The sequence below is a fragment of the Loxodonta africana genome, chromosome X, assembly GCF_030014295.1.
Source record: "Loxodonta africana isolate mLoxAfr1 chromosome X, mLoxAfr1.hap2, whole genome shotgun sequence".
Classification (NCBI taxonomy): Eukaryota; Metazoa; Chordata; class Mammalia; order Proboscidea; family Elephantidae; genus Loxodonta; species Loxodonta africana.
In genome coordinates, this window is record NC_087369.1 from 169,868 (window position 1) to 190,822 (window position 20,955).

Genomic DNA, 20,955 nt, shown 5'->3' on the forward strand with positions numbered 1-20,955 from the left:
ACACAGATGCATCGAATCCTCACCCAGACAACACACAGGGACACTGACTAGGTCCCCATCACCTCCTGGTCCATGTTATCACCACCCAGGAGGAGGGAAAGGAAGGGAGGGAATAAGGTAGGGAGAGGTGGGGGGAAGAGAGGAAAGGAGGGAGGCGGTAAGGGATGGAGGGAGGGGAGGTCCAGGGAGGAAGGGAAGCAGGTTGGGGAGCTGATGGGCCTGCCTTAGGATGGTGACGGGGTGGAGGAGAAAGAGAGGGTGGGGGTTGCAAGCTGGTAGATGACCACACAGGGGAGCGAGCTCCAGGGGTTTGGCAGCCCGGGTGGCCCAGAATGAGGACATCCAGAACAGAAAGGGGGTTGGACAGGAGCCAGTGGCCCAAGGGGGATTCCACCCAGGACCAGCCAGGTCCCAGGTCAGCTCTCCTGGCCCTCACACCATGGCACCCCAGTGGTCTGCTGTGTAAACCCGGCTGCAGGCCAGTGCTCACTGGGAGAGAGGGTGGACAGGAAACGTTTGTGCCTCCTCACTGGGAGGAGGGGGAAGGAGAGTGGAGGTAAGCTAGGGACCTCAGCTGGGTCACCCCTGGGTCAGCCCAGGAGAACAAGTGGTGAAGGGGTAGAGGCCGTACCAGGCAGGAAGCCACTCCACAGACAGGCACAGGCCACACTTGTCCCGGGGCCACCGGCTCTCAGGAGCAGCTTGAGGGGGGCACACCTTCTGGCCAGTTCCCATCAGACTTGCTCAGAGGTCAAAGGCCACTCTGCCCAGGGATGTTGCAACAGAAGTACTGGAGTGAAAGTGTGACCACAGGGTCACCGAGGGCCAGCAGCTGGGGGTGCAGTCTGTACCCATTTTCCCGTGAGCGTCCCCTCTCTGACCCCCAAGTCCCCGTGGGACTCTCCACCGACCTTTGGGCCGCCCAGTCCCGGCCAGTGAGAACCGGTTGGGGCGGATGTCACAGCAGCTCCGTGGCCCTGTCGCAGGTCGGGACACGTGCGCCCCTCAAGGCCACTCCCTCCCTGGGGCCCTGCCGGCCCAGTTTCTGGCTGCCAATCCGGTCGGACGTGGAGTTTAGGAAGTGCCATTGCCCCGCGGCAGAGACAGCAGGAGGAACCGGGGACTCGACCAGGACCCAGCAGACTCCGAGGTGAGCGCCGCCCGCGTGCGCGTCAGGGGCGCAGAGTGCTGGGGTGCCGGGCGCCGGGAGGCGCAGGGCGGCTTCTGCCCCCTACAGCGGTGGACACTAGGGGGACCCCAAGGGCCTCGCTCATCCCCTGCACCCGGGCGGCTGGAGGGGGCCGGGCAGCCGGACGAGGGCCGGGACAGGGAGCGACCGGACAGGCTGGGTCGCCGCCACTGGGGCCCAGGACCGCGAGCTGGACAGGGGCCTGGCCTCGGGCTCAAGGCTCCCCTGTCCCCGCAGGGAGCGAGCAGCCGGGGCGGAGGGCGTTTCAGCGCAGTGAGCGCAGCCGGGAATGCGGGGGTGGCCGGCCAGGGACAGGCTGCTCACCCCACAGCTGTTTACTGAGTCTCCCGCTCCGCGGTCCAGGCATCCGGATGTGCGGGACGGGGCCAGGGCCAGAGACAGGGCCGGGAACAGGGCCAGAGACAGGGCCGGGACGGGACGGGAATGTGGGCGGGCGCAGTCACTGGTTGCTCACCCTCCAACTGTTTACTGAGTCTGCTGCCCCGTGGTCCCGACATCGGGACGTGCGGGACGGGGACAGGGACACGGGGACAGGACACCAAGAGCTTCCCCGGACTCAGGATGGGGACGTCCTGGGGGTGCCTGGCCGGGCCACCCTCTGGGCGTCGTTTTGGAAAGTGACCCACATTCCTTAGGCTCCCGGGTTCTGAGATGGAGGGAGTAGGAGGCCCCATGGCAAAGGGGTCAGCGGGGAGGGCTGCAGCCCAGGTGTGCCGGGAAGGGGCCAGGCTCCGAGGCCCCAGGAAGCGGGGCAACAGCTGTTGGCTGGGTACTTGCTGTAGGGTTGTGGGAATGCAAACGACCCCGGGGCTCAGCTCTGGGAGGAGGGAGGAGTGCGCAGGTGAGCAAGGTCAGTGTACCTGGGAAGATTAGGGCTGGCGGGTGCAGTGTTTGTGTCAAAGCTTGTGGGGAGGACTTTCCTTCTGACAAGGACAGTCTGCTGCCTGCAGAGATGGGACAGGAAGGGGGCAGGTGCCTTGTGGCAGCAGGTGACTCCAGACTCCTGTACCTGTGAGGAGAGATGGGAGAGAGATCAGGGACAGGAGGTGGACAGGTACCTGGGGTCTTGTCCTATGAGGAGAGGTGGGGGACAGGAGGTGACAGGACCCCTCGGTGGTCAGGAGGGACAGGGCATGACCCACAGCACAGAGATGTGGTTGAGGATTCAGTCTGTGGCCTGGGGCAGCTACCCCCAACCCACCAGCTCCCCCCTGACCCCAGCACCTTTCTTTCCTTCCATCCCCTGTTGTGTGAGCTGGACACAGACCCCGCTTGGTAGTTTTGGGAGGAGAAGCTCCACTGACACACATGGGTCTCCATGGTTGGGATGGACTTGATGACAACTGTTTATAGGGTGTGGGGTTTCCTTCTTGCCCGGTGAATGTTGTTATGAGACCTGGAGCCCCTGTGTGTGATGACCCACCGGGTCACCGCTGTCTTCATTCATTCATTCTGAGGTGTGAGAGGAGTTGAGGTCCCCTGAGACCATCTCTCCACAAAGCTTTATGGGGCGGCCCTATGCACGAACACATGCTCAGTAGCTGGCTCCTTTGATCCTGTGTTACGGTCTCAGGGCTTTTTTGCAATAAAGATCAGGACACCTGCCAGCTGTGGTCACTGGAAGCCTCCTCCTTCATCTCACAGGAGCCCTGCACAAGCCGAGGAGACATTTCCGGGTACAAAGCGGCTGTTTTTATCCTATTGGTCGGAGAATTGAGGTGCTGATTTGGAGAACTCACATCTCTTGTTTCTAAGTCCAGTCGACGTTTGAGGTGAGACATCGGGGCCTGAGTTGGACTGAGGGGTGTGCAAAGGGCCTGTGGTGAGCTGGAAAATGGTCAACAACCAACTCTACAGAAAAGTTTGCCTGTGCAGGCACAGGGAAACCCTGTTAAAAGTTACGGCTGCCAATCAAAAGGTTGGCAGTTCTAATCCACCAGACACTCCTCGGAAACTCTGTGGGGCAGTTCTACTCTGCCCTTTAGGGTCACTATGAATCGGAACTGACTTGACAGCAATGGGTTTTTGGGTTTGATGAGGCACATAGTTTATTATATAAACAGAGACAGAGGACACACAAGTAACAAACGATAATGCTGTGGAACCTGTGAGAGCCGGAACTCAACAGGGCTGCCTTGTTTTCCCAGATCTCACGAGTTTTTCACCTATGACAGGGTGCAGTCTTGTAACTTTGCTATTGCTTGTTCTAGTGGAAAATAGTTGCGTTTTCCTTCTCCGACAGGTTTCCACCATACACAGGATCTGACCCTTGCAGGTTTTGCTGTATATAAGATGTCCTCTTAGTGCCTGAGTTAGCTAGTGCTGCTATAACAGAAATACTTCAGTGGGTGGCTTTAACATACACAGCTTTATTTTCTCACAGTCCAGGAGGCTAGAATCGGAATTCAGGGTGACAGCTCTAGGGGAAGGCTCTCTTTCTGTCGGCTCTGGGGGAAGGTCCTTGTCTCAGCTTCTCCAGCCGGTCCAGCTTGGAGTGTCTCGCTTGTAGACTGCTCTGCCTCCCTGGTCCTCAGATAGGGTGGGTTTTCCCCTTTGTCTGCTTCCTTCTGTGCCTAATCCACCCTTTTATATGTCAAAAGTGATTGCATGCCTTAAGACATACCCAATGCTGATACGGCCTTATTAACATAACAGAGAGAGCCCTTTCCCAAATGGGCTTACACCCACTGCTATGTTGTTGTTATACTACCCACTGCCATCCAGTGGGTTTTGACTCATAGCAACCCTATAGGGCAGAGTAGAACTGCCCCGTAGGGTCTCCAAGGAGTGCCTGGTGGATCTGAACTGCTAACCTTTTGCTTAGCAGACGAACTCTTAACCACTACACCACCAGGGTTTCCGTTGTCGTCGTCGTCATCGTTGTTGTTAGTTGATCCCAAATCACAGTGACCCCACGTGCGTCAGGGCAGAACTGTGCTCCATGGGATTTTCAAGGCTGTGACCTTTCGGAACCAGATTGCCAGGTCTGTCTTCCAAGGCGCCTCTGGGTGGGTTTAAACCGTCAACCTTTTGGCTGATAGTAGAGTTCTTAACCATTTGCACCATCCAGGGACTCCTTCCACAGGTAGGAACAAAAACCCACTGCCACGGAGTTGATTCCAACTCATAGCAACCCTATAGGACAGAGTAGTACTGCCCCAAAGGGTTTCCAAAGCTGTAACCTTTACAGAAGCTGACTGCCACATTTTCACCCCGCAGAGAGGCTGGTTTGAACCGCTGACCTTTCGTTAGCAGCTGAGTGCTTAACCACTGGACTACCAGGTCTCCTTTCCACAGGTATAGGTGTTGCCAGGAACTCTGGGTTCTGCTCAGCACAACTCCGTCCCGGGCCAAAATGACAGAGACTGAGTTAGAGAGAACAAAAGGCAACTTTATTGGTTGGCCAAGCAAGGAGACAGTCGAGGTGCGTGCCATCCGAGACTGCCTCCCAGGTAACTTCTGGAGGTTAGTTTATGTGGGCAGGATCAGTTTCAGAATACAAAATGGCACGCATGCAGGTGTGGAACATTTTAGAATGAGTAAACGTTTTCTAAGGCCTGGGTTCGATTCTCCACACAGGAGGAAGTTAGCCTTTTTTGTTCGGTAGCACGTTAGCTCTCCGATCAGGGGCGGAGGATTTACCACGCATGAGGCACTTAATAATCTAAAGGTCATCTGAAGTGCCGAAATGGAGGGCAGGGACTGTTTCAGCCGATTCCGGATAGCAGGAGGCTGATTCTTTTCAAAGAAATTCTGAGGAGAAAAGCAACTTCAGGAAATGGGCTGGGTGAGGGGCTGTCCTGAGGAGACAATGATCTTAAGAAAATGGCTCTAGGCCTGTCTTATTGGGGTGAGGATTCCAACACAAACATTGGGGGACACAGTTCCATCCATGACACTCTTTATTGTAAATTCCGTACAGCTAGTTGATTCACCCAGAAAGCTTTGGCTGACTTTTCCCAAACTCTTGTATCCACATTCAACCTACTGCTGCACTTGACGAACAAGTGTGGTTCCCACATGAATGTTGGTTGACATTTCATCCTGAATTAGTAAGACTACGAACTTAACGTATAACAAACCCTACCTCGTTCCACAATGACCTGAGGACTTCTTTGCTGAACTGGGTCTTTGAATATTGAAAGAATATTTTCTCAATTTTTTTTTGCTATTTGCAACGTAATGCATGAAGGAGCCTGGGCGGTGCAGTGGTTAAGAGTTTGGCTGCTAACCAAAAGGTCAGCAGTTCAAATCCACCAGATGCTCTTTGGAAACCCTATGAGGCAATTCTACTTTGTCCTATAGGGTGAGCATGAGTCAGAATCAACGGTCACGGGTTTATGGCTCCAGGCACAACATACTTTTTTCTTTTCTTTTCCTCTTTTTATTGTGCTGAAAAGATACACACCAAAACATTTGGCAACACACCAACAGGCACAGTAGACTTTTCAGCTGGATCAGTGGCATTTTGTCCACGCACACAATCAACAACACAATCCTAAATCAAGCCCTGGTTTGTAACGTTTGCCAATTGCTGTGGTGTAAAGACTCCCACGTTGACCAATTTCAAGCTACCAGCCTGAGCGTGGAGCTGGGAGGAAATGGGCTCACCGTCGTGTAGTATTTCCACAGGCAGATGCTGTAAGAAAAAAACAGCTGCCGCGGAGTCGACTCCGACTCATGGTGCCCCTGTGTGTGTCAGAGTAGACGTGTGCTCCACAGGGTTTTTAATGGATGTTTTTTCCAAGATGCCTCTGGGTGGACTCAAACCTCCAGCCTTTGGGTTAGCAGCCGAGCGCACTCACCCTTTGCACCACAAGGGCCTCCTGCAGATGCTACAGGAGTGAAGAACGGCAAGAGAATAGCTGTCAGTAAATCACAGTGCAGAGCGGTGGGCTATGAGTACCTGCAACCTGTGTTTTTCATGTAATTTATTCAATTGCAAGGTTATGATCTAATTATTCATCGCGGCTGTGTTTAAACACTGGTTCACCCTTTCTGAACCTTTAATCACTGACTTCCCTGAGCCCGTGATGGCCGGCCCTGCACCCAGGCCTCAGCTACTTGAAGGTTAGGACAAAGGGGGTGAGAGGTCTTCACTTGAAGCGAGAGGGTGAACCCTGCGGAATTTCCAGGAACCTTTGTGCGTCTAGGGACATCAGACCCACCGAATCCCAGCCAGGACCTGCCCAAACCTTCACTCCGGACGCTGTTGGTTGCCGGCAGTCCTGGGAGGGGGTTCACAGGCCCAGCATTGGCCCTGACCCATGATCAGTCCTGAGGGGTGGTGCTGGCCTCAGTCCATGGTCAGTCCTCGGGGGGTCGTGCAGGATAAGCCTTGGCCCCGATCCGCCCAGCACGGCAGGCACCTGGGTGCAGGCTCCGGGGCAGAGTCCTATCTCCAGGCTGCCGGAACGTTTGGCTCATCCTGAATTAGGACACCACACGGCCCCCCACCAGATCCTGTGCTCAGCTCCTGGGGGGACATTGACAAGACAAGAGAGGGCTGAGAAAGGGCCAGGGAACTGCAGGTTTGCCTTGGGGAAGGCGCAATCAAGGGCAGGCACGCTGGTCGGTGTTTAAAGGACTCTGTTACAGACCCCAACAGTTCCTGGGTGGGGGAAATAGTGAACACATTCACTGCTAACTGAAAGGCTGGAGGTTCGAGTTCACTGAGAGGAGCCTTGGAAGAAAGGCCTGGCAATCTACTGAAAAATCAACCACTGAAAACCCTGTGGAGCTCTGTGCTACTCACACACATGGGGGAGCCATGAGTTGGAACCAACTGGTGGTTTTTGTTTTAATTTACAGCAAAGGAACCAAGGGTTAGAGTTGGTCAGCGACTTCTCCCGAGTCACAGAGACAAAAAGCGGTAGAAGCAGGATTAGAATGGAAGCGGAATCTGACTAGATAGCCCTGCCTTTACCCAGGACACGATGATATTCTGAACGGCGTCCCCACCTGGTCTGTGTGGGTTGTGAAGGCTTCCCTGCCATGGAGCAACACAGCTGATGTTTTCCTTAGATGTGAGCGTGTCTCACTGAGACTCTGTGCTGTGAAGTCAGCGGAAAGCAGACCTCAGATCCAGCCCAATCCACTCAGCACCAAGTGTGATGTGATTCTTTATAACATGAAAATATCAATTGAAGAAAAAAATGAAAATATTGCATGTCCCTGTCAATATGCTAAAAAAATTGCCACATTCTGAGACCTGATGATGTCAGCTCTTACTGAAAATCCAATTTCTATAGTCAAACTAACAGGCTGGCAGACGGGGGCCCCCTTTAAATTCCTGTGGTTTTGGTGGTCGTCTTTTTATAGCTATCCCTTTTGTTTTATCTGATATTCCTTTGCATTATAAAACAAAGGGTCAGCAGTTCAAATCCACTAGGCGCTCCCTGGAAACTCTATGGGGCAGTTCTACTCTGTCCTATAGGGTCGCTATGAGTCGGAATCGACTCGACGGCACTGGTTGGGATTATAAAATTATATAATACAGAACAGTTTACGGAATGTATATGTATTATAGGTCATAGTTGGCATACATAATATAATACGTGTTATATGTTGTTGTGTGGCATCGAGTCCTTTCCGACTCATGGTGATCCTATAGGACATAGTAGAACTGCCCCATAGGGTTTTCTAGGCCGTAATCTTTATGGGAGCAGATGAGCAGGTCTTTTCTCCCTCGGAGTGGCTGGTGGGCTTGAAGCAGACCTTTCAGTTAGCAGCTGAGCACTAACCATTGGTTCGGTGGTAGAATTCTTACTTTCCATCCTGGAGACCCAGGTTCGGTTCCCACTCAGTGCACTTTATTCACAGCCGCCGCCCTTCTGTCAGGGGAGGCTTACGTGTTGCCCCGATGCTGAACAGGTTTCAGCCAAGCTTCCAGACTAAGATAGACTAGGAAGAAAGGCCTGGCAATCTGCTTCTGAAAATCAGCTCATGAAATCCTGTGGATCACAGCGGTCCGATCCCCAGCCAATCATGGGGGTGGTTCAGGACCGGGCAGCGTGTAGTTCCATCGTGCATGGGGTTGCCATGAGTCAGGGGCTAACTCGATGGCAGCTAACAACAACAACATGCATGACATTGTATAAGGATCCCAGGTGGCACAGTGGTTAAAGCACTCGTGCTCGGCTGCCAACCAAAAGGCCAGCAGTGTGAACCCACCAGCCGCTCTGCGGGAGAAAGATGTTGCAACCTTCTCTTGTTAAGATTTACAGCACTGGAAACCCTATGGGGCAGTTCTACTCTGTCCTATGGGTTCACCATAAGCTGAAATCAACTCAATGGCAATAGTATATGTTACATCCTCCACCCTCCATCTTATATCCACCCTTCATCTTGTCTCCACCCCCGTCCTCCATCTTGTCTCCCTCCTCCATCTTGTCTCCACCCTCCATCTTGTCTCCACCCTCCATCTTGTCTCCATCCTCCATCTTGTCTCCCTCCTCCATCTTGTCTTCCTCCTCCATCTTGTCTCCACCCTCCATCTTGTCTCCACCCTCCATCTTGTCTCCACCCTCCATCTTGTCTCCATCCTCCATCTTGTCTCCACCCTCCATCTTGTCTCCATCCTCCATCTTGTCTCCATCCTCCAACTTGTATCCCCCCACCCTCCATCTTGTCTCCATCCTCCATCTTGTCTCCATCCTCCATCCTGTCCCCACCCCCATCTTTTCTCCACCCTCCATCTTGTCTCCATCCTCCATCCTGTCTCCACCCTCCATCTTGCCTCTACCCTCCATCCTTTATCCACCCTCTATCCTGTCTCCACCCCCATCCTGTCTCCACCCTCTATCTTGTATCCCCCTCCATCCTCCATCCTGCATCCACCCTCCATCTCATTGTATTGGAGATATTCTATCAGAGTACAGAATCATGGGAGCCCTTGGGTGGGTCAAATGGTGAACATGTTCAGCTGCTAACCAAAAGGTTGGAGGTTCAAATCCACCCAGAGGTGCCTCAGAAGAAAGGCCTGGCAATCTACTTCAGAAAAATCAGCCATTGAAAACACTGTGGAGCACAGTTCTACTCTGACACACACTAGGTCACCATGACTCAGAGTTGACTCCTTGGAAATGGGTGTTTGGTCACAGACCCAGAGGGGAACAGCTTCTCATTGCTCAGTGGCAGGACAGAACCAAGGGTGTTGTGTCTGGTGTGCTCTGCACGGAATCAAGGGGGCTTTCTATAGCTGGAGACAGTCAGGGGACCCAGGCCACCTGCTGACTAGAGGGGACTCTGCCCTCCCCAGGAGAGAAGTCACGCGGTGTTGGGAACAGCTAACACACCAAGTGGGTAGGTGGGCTCGTTCTGAGTGGCTCCAGCACGTGTTAGCTCACAGAGGGCCCAGGAGGCGGGCAGTGTTGCCATCCCGTTTCACCGTTAGGGAGCTGAGGCACAGCGAGAAGCGTTAGGTAACTGGTGGATAGGTCCCAAGTTGTCCGAGGTTAGGGTGGACTGAGCACTTCCCAAGAAGAACAGGGTCCCGAAGAAAGACAGAGGGGGCAGGAGGCAACCCTTCTGGAAAGAGGTGTGGGCTGGGGTGGGGCGGCCTGGCTCCCTGCACCCTCGTCGTCAGCCCCCTGTCTGTGCAGGGCGGTTAGGCACACACCCTACCTATCTGCTCACCGTGGGTGGGAGTTAGATATGAACGCGAAGATTTAACCCATGGCCGTGCTCGGGACACAGCGGCTAGAGGGTAACTTAAGGACTGGTCACTTCCCTTCATCTGTGCTCTTGACAAGCCCAGGAGGGAAGGTGCCGCAAAAGTGTGGAGCCGTAAACCCAAAACAACAGTATTTGGAGTGTGAATGAACGTTTCAACATACACCCAGTTTTCCGCTGGGTGAGAACATGGACAGGTGACATTCCTAACATGTCTGGGACGCACCTGTTAGCAGAGAGGTGGGAATTTGACAAGGAAGCAATTGCACATTTTTGGCTGCTCCTCTCCCCTGTTCTCCTCCCTCCCTGCTATGTCTCTCTCTCAGTCTCTGTCTGTCTGTCTCTATCTCCCCCCTCCTCTCTCACGGGTCTCTGCCTCCCACAGACTCTCCTCCATCCCTCCACACTTCCGACCACATCCTTGTCTCCCTGAGGAAATCTATTGGTGATTTTTTTTTTCAAGCCACAAGCCCTGTGTGAAAACCCTTTGCCATTGAGGAGATTCGACTCATAGCAACCCTATAAAACACGTACCCTTTTCCACTCTGCAAACCTCCTTTCCTTCCTCAGGCCGAGAGCCCAGGGTTCACCTCCAATGGGCTGGCAGGTGAGCACTTCCGGCAGGTTCCAGACTCGGTGCTGCACCAATGCTAACTGGATGTCAGAGCTGTGTCCTCGGCTCTGGGATGTGCCCCTGCACCACCTCTCCATCCCAGGTGAGCGGACTATACTCTCTCACAGCGCTGGAGGCTGGAAGTCTGAGATCAGAGGGTCAGTTGTATTGATTCCTTCCGAGGCCCTGAGGGAGGACCTATTCCCTGCCCTGCTCCCAGGTCCTGGTGGTTGCTGGCGGTCCTTGGCATTCCCTGGCTTGTAGACATGTCACTCCAATGTCTGCCTTTGTCGTCATGTAGCTGTCTTTCCTCTGTGTGTCTGTCTCTGTGTCTCTTCTCTTCTATAACAACACTACTAAGATGGGATTTAAGGAGCCCTGGGCGCCACGAATCAGAATCGACCTGACGGCAAAGGCTTTGCTTTTTTGGTGGCCCAATGGCTAAGCGCTTGGCTGCTAGCCAAAAGATTGGTGGTGGTTCGAACCCACTAGTGGCTTCCCGGGAGAAAAGATCCAGAGTTCCGCTCCTGTAAAGATTACAGCCTAGATAACCCCATGGGGCAGCTCTGCTCTGTCACACAGGGTCATCATGAGTTGGCACCCAACAACAGCAAGATGGGATTAGCCCCCAACCTGCTCCAGTATGACGGGGTGTTAGCCTCACTGATAACATCTTCAATGACCTTATTTCCAAACAAGGTCATGTTCACAGGTACCAGGATCAGGACTTTATCTTTTGGGGGGACATAATTCAGACCGCTACTTGACTCCTCACATGTAGCTACAACCAAGCGTGGGTGGGGGATCTCAGGTGAAATGTCCCCTCGTGTCTTGCACCCAGGGAGCCACGACACCATGACCTATTGCTTGAACAAGAAGTCCCCGATTTCCCACAGGGAGCCCAAACTGCTGCAGCTCCTGAGCAAGGTGCTGCCCTGCGTCACCCGCCCCGTGATCCTCAAGTGGTCGGTCACACAGGTAGGGGCTCCGGGACGCTCACCTGGTGGGGAGACGGGACCCCATACCCTTACTCCCTGGGTGGTTCCCTGACCCCCACCCAGCCTGCCCTGATGCAAATGGGGGTTACAGGAACTGGGGGGCAGTTTGGCGTTGATGTGGCATGAAGAGGAATGGGTGTTGCAGTGTGTACCCCTGGGCTACCCCAGGCTGGGGAGGGGGCACTGCTGCTGGCTGTGGTCTTGTCCCTGAGCACGGGTGGGTATGGGTGCCAGGGGCCTGTCTCGGGCTGTCGCTGGTGGTGGGGGGTGGGGAATACAGACCCCAGGCCCAAGGAAGTACCCAAAGAGGAGCATAGCACCATTTTGTTTTCCTTTCTTTTATTTTCATGTTATTTTGTACTTTTTCTGTAATTATTTTGTGAGAGGGAATAGTGTCCTTTTCTTGTCGTTTATTCTGCCTTTATATTAATTCTTGCGTTTCCTCCCAATATTTTGTGTGGAGTGGTGTGTGCCACCTCTTTTTCCTTTAATCCATCTTTGTGTTAATTTTGGCCTTTTAGTATTAATATTTCCTGTAGAGGACACACGCCGTTCTTTTCTTTTATTCTAGTATTAATTTTGCTTTTCTGTTATTCTTTCGTCAGCAGACTTGGTACCATTTCCTTTTCCTCTATTCCACCTTTACCTGAATTTGCTTCTCTGGCACTGGGGTTGGGGTACTATTTTGTGGGGCCCCTCCTGGGCCACCACAGCTCCTCCCCCACGCTCTCCTGGGTCCGGGTCCCCGTGGGTCCCCATGGCCCCCTGGAGACCGCTCTGGGTTGCTGGAAGCCTCGTCAGGTTCTGGGGTCCCTGATGGTCCCTCTCGGTGACAGGAGGAGGAGGGTGGGGGGCCCTGCAGAGAGCCCGGAGATCCGTATGGGGGGACACCGGCTCCAGGGACACCGCCAGCAGGACTGAAGAACGCGTCTGCGGTAAATGCGTCCAGTGTCACCCAACGGTGGGTCCCCAGTGCAGGCCCTCAGCACCCCAGCCCACGTGTGTGGTGACAACTGTCCCCACCGGCCGCGGCCTCTCACACTGCGCGCCTGGTGGTCAGCCCAGCTGTCCCGGCTCAGGATGATGACTGGCCAGCGGCCTTGGCCCAGAGGGACGCTGCTCTTTGTCTGCAGGTTCTGAACATCACGGAGCAGCTGGACGCGGGGGTCCGGTACCTGGACCTGCGGGTGGCGCACATGGCGGGGGGCCCTGAGAAGAACCTGCACTTTGTGCACATGGTGTACACGACGGCGCTGGTGGAGGTGAGGGGGGTGAGGGGGTGCAGGGTGCGGAGTGCGGGGTGCGGGGGGGTGCAGGGGAGGGGTGAGTGGGGGGCGCCGGGCGGACAGGGACGTGGACGTGGTGTACACAATGAGGCTGGTGGGGGGTGAGGGGTGCGGCGGGGTGCAGGGGAGGGGTGAGTGGGGGGCGCCGGGCGGACAGGGACGTGGACGTGGTGTACACAATGAGGCTGGTGGGGGGTGAGGGGTGCGGCGGGGTGCAGGGGAGGGGTGAGTGGGGGGCGCCGGGCGGACAGGGACGTGGACGTGGTGTACACAATGAGGCTGGTGGGGGGTGAGGGGTGCGGCGGGGTGCAGGGGAGGGGTGAGTGGGGGGCGCCCGGCGGACAGGGACGTTGGCGTACACAATGGGGCTGGTGGGGGGTGGGGGGTGCGGGGCCCGAAGGCACACGGGAGGGGTGGGGGCAGCCGGACAGGAAGGTGCACGTGGTGTACATGACGGGGGTGCGGGTGCGAGGTGCGGGGGCGGAAGGCACATGTGAGGGGTGGGGGACAGCCGGACGGGGACGTGCACGTGGGGTACACGATGGGGGGTAGGGGTGCGGGGCCGGAAGGCACACGGGAGGGGTGCGGGCTGCGGGGCCGGAAGGCACACGGGAGGGGTGGGGGGCAGCCGGATGGGGACGTGCACCTGGTGTACGTGACAGCGGTGGGCGCGGTGAGGGGGCGGGGGCGGGGGACCCGGGGAGTCCGGAGAGATGGGGGGCGGGCGCCGCGCGGTCAGGGACGTGCAGGTGGTGTACCTGAGGGCTGGTGGGGGTGAGGGGCGGGGGATGAGGGGTGGGCGGTCGGGAGGACGCGGGAGGGGTGGGGGCGGACGACAGACAGGGATGTGCGCGCGATGGCGCTGGTAGAGCTGCGGGGGCGTGACTGTGGGACCAAACACTGAGCAAGGTTGTCGCAGAGCGGGGGCGGTCCCCTGGGGACAGCGGGAAGGTCACCGTCTGTGGCAGGGCTGGCGCTCTGCAGGAGCAGGAAAACGTCTTGGGTGTGGTATGTGGTGCGTGTGTGTGTGTGTGCACCTGCATGTGTGTATGCGCGCTGTGTGTGCAGGCGTTTGTGTGTGTGTGCGTGTGTACCTGCAGATACACCCCCCACCGAAGCGAGGCTGTGGGGGCAGGGTGCACGAAGAGCCGGCTGTTTTCAGCAGCGGGAGCTGGTCTGGCATCGATGCATTTCTGAGGGTGCTGACAGGCGTGGACTCAGATACAACACCCGTCCCATGGCCGTGGCGGGTTTGGGGGCTGGTGACCGGGCCCCTGTCCCTTGCTGTCCACCAGGCCGCTCTCCTTCCTTCATCCGCTCCAAGCCTACCTCTTTTCTGCAGAGGTTGCTGTTCATACCTGGTTTCCCAGGTGCCTCCTGGGCTTCACGGAGAGGGTCCTGGCGCTTTCTCCAGCTCATTCTCTGACCAGCTGCCCGAGGGTTGTTTCTACAATCCCCATATAACCGAGTCACCCTGCTGCTTCAATCCTGCCCGTGCTCCCTGTGCCCCTCGGCAGGCCCCACTGACCGTCGGGACCTGGGGGCACCGCTCCTAGAACCTCACGCCCACCCCTGCTGGAACCCCTGAGGTTCCAGACCTCACGGCTCCGCCAAACTCTGTCTGGTAGCACGTGCACGCACAAACATGTGCCCACGCATGCACACACTTACACAATGCATGCGTGCATACAGACACGCACGTGTGCATGCAGCACACACGTAGCAAACGTGCACACGCACACCAACATGCATGAACACACAGACATGTATACATATACACAGGCATGCAGACACAAACATGTCCACACATGCATACGCAATACACACAGGTGTGTGTACACATGCGTACACACAGGCATATTCATGTCCGCACGTGCACACACATTCACGTATACGCACGCACACGTACATGCGTACATATACACATGCACATACTTACACGTGCACACAGGCGCACACACACACAGGCACACACAGTCCCCACCCTCCCCACCGCCCCTCCTCCCTAGCCCATTGCAGTTTTGCGCGGTTGTCCCTGCTGCAGCACTGTGCCTTCAGCCAGCCTGCCCCGCCCCCCGTACTTTGTTTGTCCGTCTGTCCTCAGGACTGGACATGTCTGTGAGTGAGCTTGGAATGAGAGACTGCGGCTTGCTGTGGAGGTCCCTGGGGTGCAGGTGTGCTCCCTCACCCTCCCGGCACCTGTCACAGCCCTGCCCCCAACCCCCCTCCCAGGACACACTGACCGAGATCTCTGAGTGGCTGGAGAAGCACCCCCGGGAGGTAGTCATCCTGGCCTGCAGGAACTTTGAGGGGATGACGGAGGATCTGCACGAGTACCTGGTCACCTGCATCAAGAACATCTTCGGGCACGTGCTGTGCCCCCGCGGGGTGAGCCGGGGTGCAGCCTGCTTCTCCTCCCACATTGGGCAAGAAGGCGGCAGGGATTTACTGGGGTGGCAGCAGACTCCTGTGTGTTTGTGGGGTGACTGCGTTCATCTGTGGCGGTCAGGCAGGTGAATGGATCCTCTGGGTTCTCCCGTGAAGAGGGCACCTGGCTGGCCTGGCACGGGCCATTTTTAGGTTCAGGGTATGACTGGAGGCTGGCCCCGTATTTATAAAATTTCTGGAGACACAGGCGGACAGAACCATGTGGAAGGGTTGTGTGTTCACACTTTGGGTTACCCTTAGGGCTTCTTGAGGGCCCTGGTGGTGCAAAAAGGTTAAGCACTCAACTAACTTAACGGTTGAGGTTCAAACCCCAGTGGCGTCATGGAAGAAAGACTTAGTGACCTACCTCTGTAAAGGTAACTGTCAAGAAAATTCTAGGGAGCACAGTTCTACCCTGTAACACCTGGGGTGCCATGAGTGAGAACCGATTCCATGACAATGGGTTTGGTTTTTGATTTGGATGACTTGTTAGAAATCGGCTCAGCTCTTTGCTGCTTCACACCCACCCACTGGGGGCTGCGTGTCTGTAGTACATTTTCCATTTTGTTGGTGGTCATGATGTTGCCTTTCCTTAGTACCTACCAGTACCAAAGTCGACCCCAACTCATGGTGACCCCGTGTGTATCAGAATAGAACTATACTCCTCAGGGTTTTCAGTGGCTAATTTTTTGGAAAGAGATAGCCAGGTCTTTCTTCTGAGGTGCCTCCAGGTGGACTCGAACCTCCAACCTTTTGCTTAGCAGGTGAGCATGTTCACCATTTGACCCCCCAGGGACTCCCATTTGATCTCTAGGAAGCATGAAGAATTAAGCCCACGATCAGTCTTGGTTGAGGTTGAAGTTGTGTTAATTAATTTCAGATCTTGTACAATTGATACTTGTCCAATTGCATCCCATAAGACTAACAAAGAGAAACCCAGTCCCCAGTGTCTGGGTGCTAAGAAAGAGCAGAGAGCACAGCTGTGAAAACTAGCCTCTTAGTGCTCCTAGCGGAGAAAAAAACAGTCGACGTGTTGACTCTGACTCCTGGTGACCCTGTTAGAGTAAAAAGGTGCTCCACAGGGTTTTTGGTGGCTGATTTTTTAGAAGTAGATTATCAGGCTTTTCTTCTGAGGTGCTTCTGGGTGGACTCAACCTCCAACATTTTGGTTGGCAGGTGAAGTCACGTTTGCACCCCCAGAGACTCAGTTTGGGATGCACCAATCAGCAGCTCAGGGACTTTGATAGTGGACTGAGGTTACTAGTGGAGGGCTAGAGGGGTGGAAGCCTGACTCACCCCTTTGAGAGCCCACAGTGCAAGCTCCTTGATTCCTGATTCTTACTAGCTCAACTTCCCCCACTGCGTGGTGTTTGCTCTAAATGAGTCACTTGGGCTGGGGGCTGGGCTGTGCATGTTTACAGAGGTGCCGGCACCTTCAGGAGTTGGTGAAGCAGGGTGGTGTCTGGCGACAGCCACCTACCTTTCCGCTTCCACCCCTGCACCCTCCCACTCCCACCTCTCCACCCTCCCGCTCCCTCCCACCTTCCCGCCCCCATCCCCCACCTTCCTCTCCTGCCCCCTCACCCCCTCGCCCCCATTCCCCCACTTTCCCTCCCCCATCCCCCCACCTTCCCACCCCCATCCCCCCACCTTCCTGCCCCATGTCCCTAACCCTAGTGCCCCCCAGGAGGTGCCCACCCTGCGGCAGCTGTGGGCGCGCGGCCACCAGGTCGTCATCTCCTATGAGGATGAGGGCTCGGTGAGCAGACACGGGGAGCTGTGGCTGGGCATCCCGTACTGGTGGGGGAACAAGGTGAAGACGGGTGACCTCATTCGCTACCTGGAGCTCATGAAAAGCGTCGGGCGCCCAGGTGGGTCACTATGTTGTGCGTGGTAGTCTCTGTCCAGAAATCTGAACCTCCAAAGATGGGAAACTGGGGAGACAAGCAGGAGGGACTCAGTGGGCAGTGGAGTTTAAAAAACACTGCCTAATTCCCTCCACCGCCTCACTGTTCTAGACAAACTGTTTGTGGCCGGCATCAATCTCACTGAGAATCTGGGATATGTGCTCGTGCACCCATCACAGTCCCTGAAGACCATGACGTTGCCCAGCCTCCCGTACCTGGGTGCCTGGGTCCGAGAGCAGTGTCCAGGGCCCAGCTCCTGCTGCACCAACATCATCGCCGGCGACTTCATCGGTGCAGACGATTTCGTCAGCAACGTCATACGGCTCAATGACAAGCTGCTGAGGTGCTGACCTGCTGCTTGGTGAAGTCCAGTACGTGGTGATCCTCAGCTATCAGGCCCTTTTGTGAAGTCCAGTATGCAGCGGCTCCGAGGCTGACCCTTAGTCCTACAAGTATGCCACCATTTTTGTGACCAAATGCCGGTGAGGAGGACTGGGGTCCCGTGGGGTCTGCGTGGGGTCTGCTCAGCCTCCTCTTGCCTCCCTGGCATGGAGCCTCTCACCACCAGTGGTCACAGTTTCTCCACTGGGAGGGGTTAAATATATACGCAGATGATTAAGGATGACATGACAGCATCTTGGAAGGAAGAAAAGGACCTGTAGTGTAGAGTTCTGATCTTCTGGGGTCCAACTCATCTGTGCTGTGGTTGCTGAGGAGAGAGCCTCCCTAGGCTGCCTCGTTTTGGTGGCTTTGAGAGTTTCAGCATAGCATTTGGATAGCTTCAAGGGCCTGCTAACACACAGAGTGCTCAAGATTATTATGCTGGTTGGATAGGACTGAAGATGTTGGAATCCTATTAAGAAAAAAAAAAAATTCCAATGAAATCACAGGCTGTTTTTTCCCAGCCCAGCAGGCTTCCTAAGGGCTGGCTGGTTTTATTTCACTTTTTCCAAGTGTTAACAGAAATGAATGGAATGGAATGTTCACATTTATTACAAAGGTGGAAATGACTGGCAGGGTTAGAATGGTGTTGAGTACATGCTCCCCCACACTTCCCAGAGGCCTTTCTGTAATGTTTTCACATGGGGTAATAAATGGGTGGGGCAGGTGTAACACAGGAATAATGAGCCCCACTTCATGCTCATGTTGTGACCTTATTGCACATTGTTTCTTGTCCTCATGACCACCCCGTGGACACTGCTCACGTCTTCCCTGGGGTAAGGAAATGAGTGGGGCGGGTATATAACACATGTATAATAGGACTTGCTCCAAGCCCATGTTGTCACCTTGGTGTTACAAGTTATTTCTCATCCTCATGACTGCCCCTTGGACACTGCTCACGTCTTCACTGGAGTGAGAACACAGATGGGGCAGGTATAGCACACGTATAACAGGCCCTGCTCCATGCCCACGTTGTCACCTTGCTGGTACAAGTTGTTTCTTGTCCTCATGGCCGCCCCTTGGACACTGCTCACGTCTTCACTGGGGTAAGAACACAGATGGGGCAGGTATAACACACGTATAACAGGCCCTGCTCCAAGTCCATGTGGTGACCTTGCTGTTACAAGTTGTTTCTTGTCCTCATGGCCGCCCCTTGGACACTGCTCATGACTTCACTGGGGTAAGAACACAGGTGGGGCAGGTATAACACACATATAAAAGGCCTTGCCCCAAGCCCATGCTGTGACGTTGCTGTTACAAGTTGTTTCTCATTTTCATAACTGCGCTTTTGGACCCTCCCCATGTTTCCTCTCTCACCTGGCCACTTCAGATAAGGTTCCTCAACCTTCCTCTTCTCTGCCCAGTCACTCCAGACGCAGGTATGTTGGCTGCACTGCTCCTCTGGTGCACACTGGAATTCAAACCTCTTGTCTTCACTCTCCTATTTTTGCCCTCTTAACCACACCTGTGATTCTCTCCTTCCTCCCAAGGCTGCAGATCAGTGTTTGTCAGTTTTCCAACTTTCTAACCCTCCTTTTGCCTCAAGGCCTTGTGGGAGACTGGCCATTTTCCAGACAGGTTCTGCTCTGCTTTCTGACATCAGGGTTCCAGGCTTCAAAACTGGAAGGTCCCAGAAATACCTCATTTTGTCCATGTAGATTTTTAGAATTGGTGATTTAAGTTCTTGGACAAATCGTGGACAGTGACCACTGTTCTTATCTCACTTCTGTCTTAAGAGGGGAGCTAGGAATTCTTTTATGACTCCTGTTCTAGAACATTCTGCCTATAGTGGAAGGACATCAGACACTAGGTTTTCTTATTAGAGTATTAAAAATGACTATTTAATCCATATTGGAATAAATTCTCTTTCCAATCCAATTACTCATTTTCCAAAAGAAAACCTGTTTTTGTTTTTGATCCCTTAAATGAAAGTACCTGAAAGACAAACTTTGGGGACCATATCCCACTGAGTACCTCAGACCCATGACTCTGCTGGGTCAGGCTCCCCAGAAGATAGGAACTTGATGCTCAAGAAAGACAAGTCGAAGATGAAGAACCATTAAGTCTGTGACTTAATGACCGTCAGTTTTCTCTAAATCTGCGGCAGGAACTATCCAACATGAATCATTCAATTCTACAGAATAATTAAAGGAAATTAAAGCCAGGTATGCTTATAGGTTTTTTTTTTTTTTACAAAACAGACAACCAAAGCATGTTTGGAAGCTGTCATTTTAACACTCGAGAAGGATCATTAGGACACGTTCAGTGATTTGGTACTTTTTTGAGTTTAAAATCAAATTGTGCCTCCTTCCTCTTTGTTTTATTTTGTGATACAAATTCAAGGAATGGATCATATTTTTTAATCTTTTAAATATTTTAAGCTCTTCCACAGGCACGTTAAGCAGAGTTTCTGTGTTTAACATTCAAGATGAACTTTTGAGACTTTTGCATTTGGAGGGATGTTTTGTCCTGTGGGACGTGTCTCTCTGGTGGGGTGTGGCCTCACCTGCCCAGGCTCCGGCCCTGAAAAGGCGCTGCATCCCGTCCACCTCCAGGCCCTGCAGACCCAGCACGCTTCTCTGTAACCCTCAACAAACGCTGCCGACTGAGTGAGTGACTGCCCGTGGTCGTGTGTCTTGGGCTCTTCTCTGAATGACCTTGCCCTGCTCATGATAGAGTTGTGTTTCGGGCCCCCGTGGGGGTCTTCCCGTGAGAACTCTCCCACCTACGCAGGTTGGCCCTCATGACCCCAGGCTCCTGTGGGTGCGGCTGGAGCCTGGAATTGGGAGTTGTTACGGATTGAATAGCGTCCCCCACAAATATGTGTTGTAAATCCCGTGTCTATGCCTGTGGTTATAATCCTGGTTGTGAACGGGTTGTCTTTGTTACGTGGATGAGGCAGGATTAGTGTAGGGTGTGTGGTGAGTCAATCTCTTTTGAGATATAAGAGATTAAACAAGCAAGCAGAGACGGGGGAAGAGAGATGCCAAGACACATGGAGGTCTCTAAGGAACCAGGACGTACATGCTGAAGAGACAAGGACCTTGCTCCAGAGCTGAGAGAGCCATGTCCTAGAGTTGACTCTGAATTCAGACTTGTAGACTCCCTACACTGTGAGAAAATACATTTGTTAAACCCACCCACTTGTGGTATTCCTATTTTTTTTTTAGACAGCTAAGATGGAGAGGGGTAGGGGGTGAGGAAGCCCATTCACAGAAAAAGATGTCTTAGGAGTGTGTGTGTGTGTACATGCATGTGTGGTGGTATGTGATGTGTGTACATGTGTATGGTGGTATGTGGTGTGTGTACATGTGTGTCGTGTTGTATACATGTGGTATATACATGTGGTTTGTACATGTTCGTACGTGTGATGTATACATGTGTGTATGTGTGGTGGTAT

At 54.1% G+C, this 20,955-nt stretch overlaps 1 protein-coding gene across 4 annotated transcripts; it reads left to right on the forward strand.

Annotated features, from left to right (window-relative positions):
* The first annotated feature begins 1,036 nt into the window (after positions 1–1,036).
* Positions 1,037–19,760, forward strand: LOC135228829 (PI-PLC X domain-containing protein 1-like). 4 transcript variants are annotated; one of them, XM_064277852.1, is made up of 8 exons: positions 1,037–1,150; positions 2,855–2,982; positions 10,454–10,599; positions 11,338–11,474; positions 12,628–12,756; positions 15,013–15,168; positions 16,895–17,078; positions 17,226–19,760. In XM_064277852.1, the coding sequence occupies exons 3-8, from the start codon at positions 10,479–10,481 to the stop codon at positions 17,462–17,464; spliced, it is 966 nt and encodes a 321-aa protein (XP_064133922.1). In that variant the 5' UTR covers positions 1,037–1,150; positions 2,855–2,982; positions 10,454–10,478; the 3' UTR covers positions 17,465–19,760. The 4 variants fall into 4 exon arrangements, with proteins under 4 accessions (XP_064133922.1, XP_064133925.1, XP_064133923.1 ...); XM_064277855.1 differs by lacking the exon at positions 2,855–2,982 and having other exon boundaries at positions 1,088–1,150; XM_064277853.1 differs by lacking the exon at positions 1,037–1,150 and having other exon boundaries at positions 1,403–2,982.
* The last annotated feature ends 1,195 nt before the right edge of the window (positions 19,761–20,955 follow it).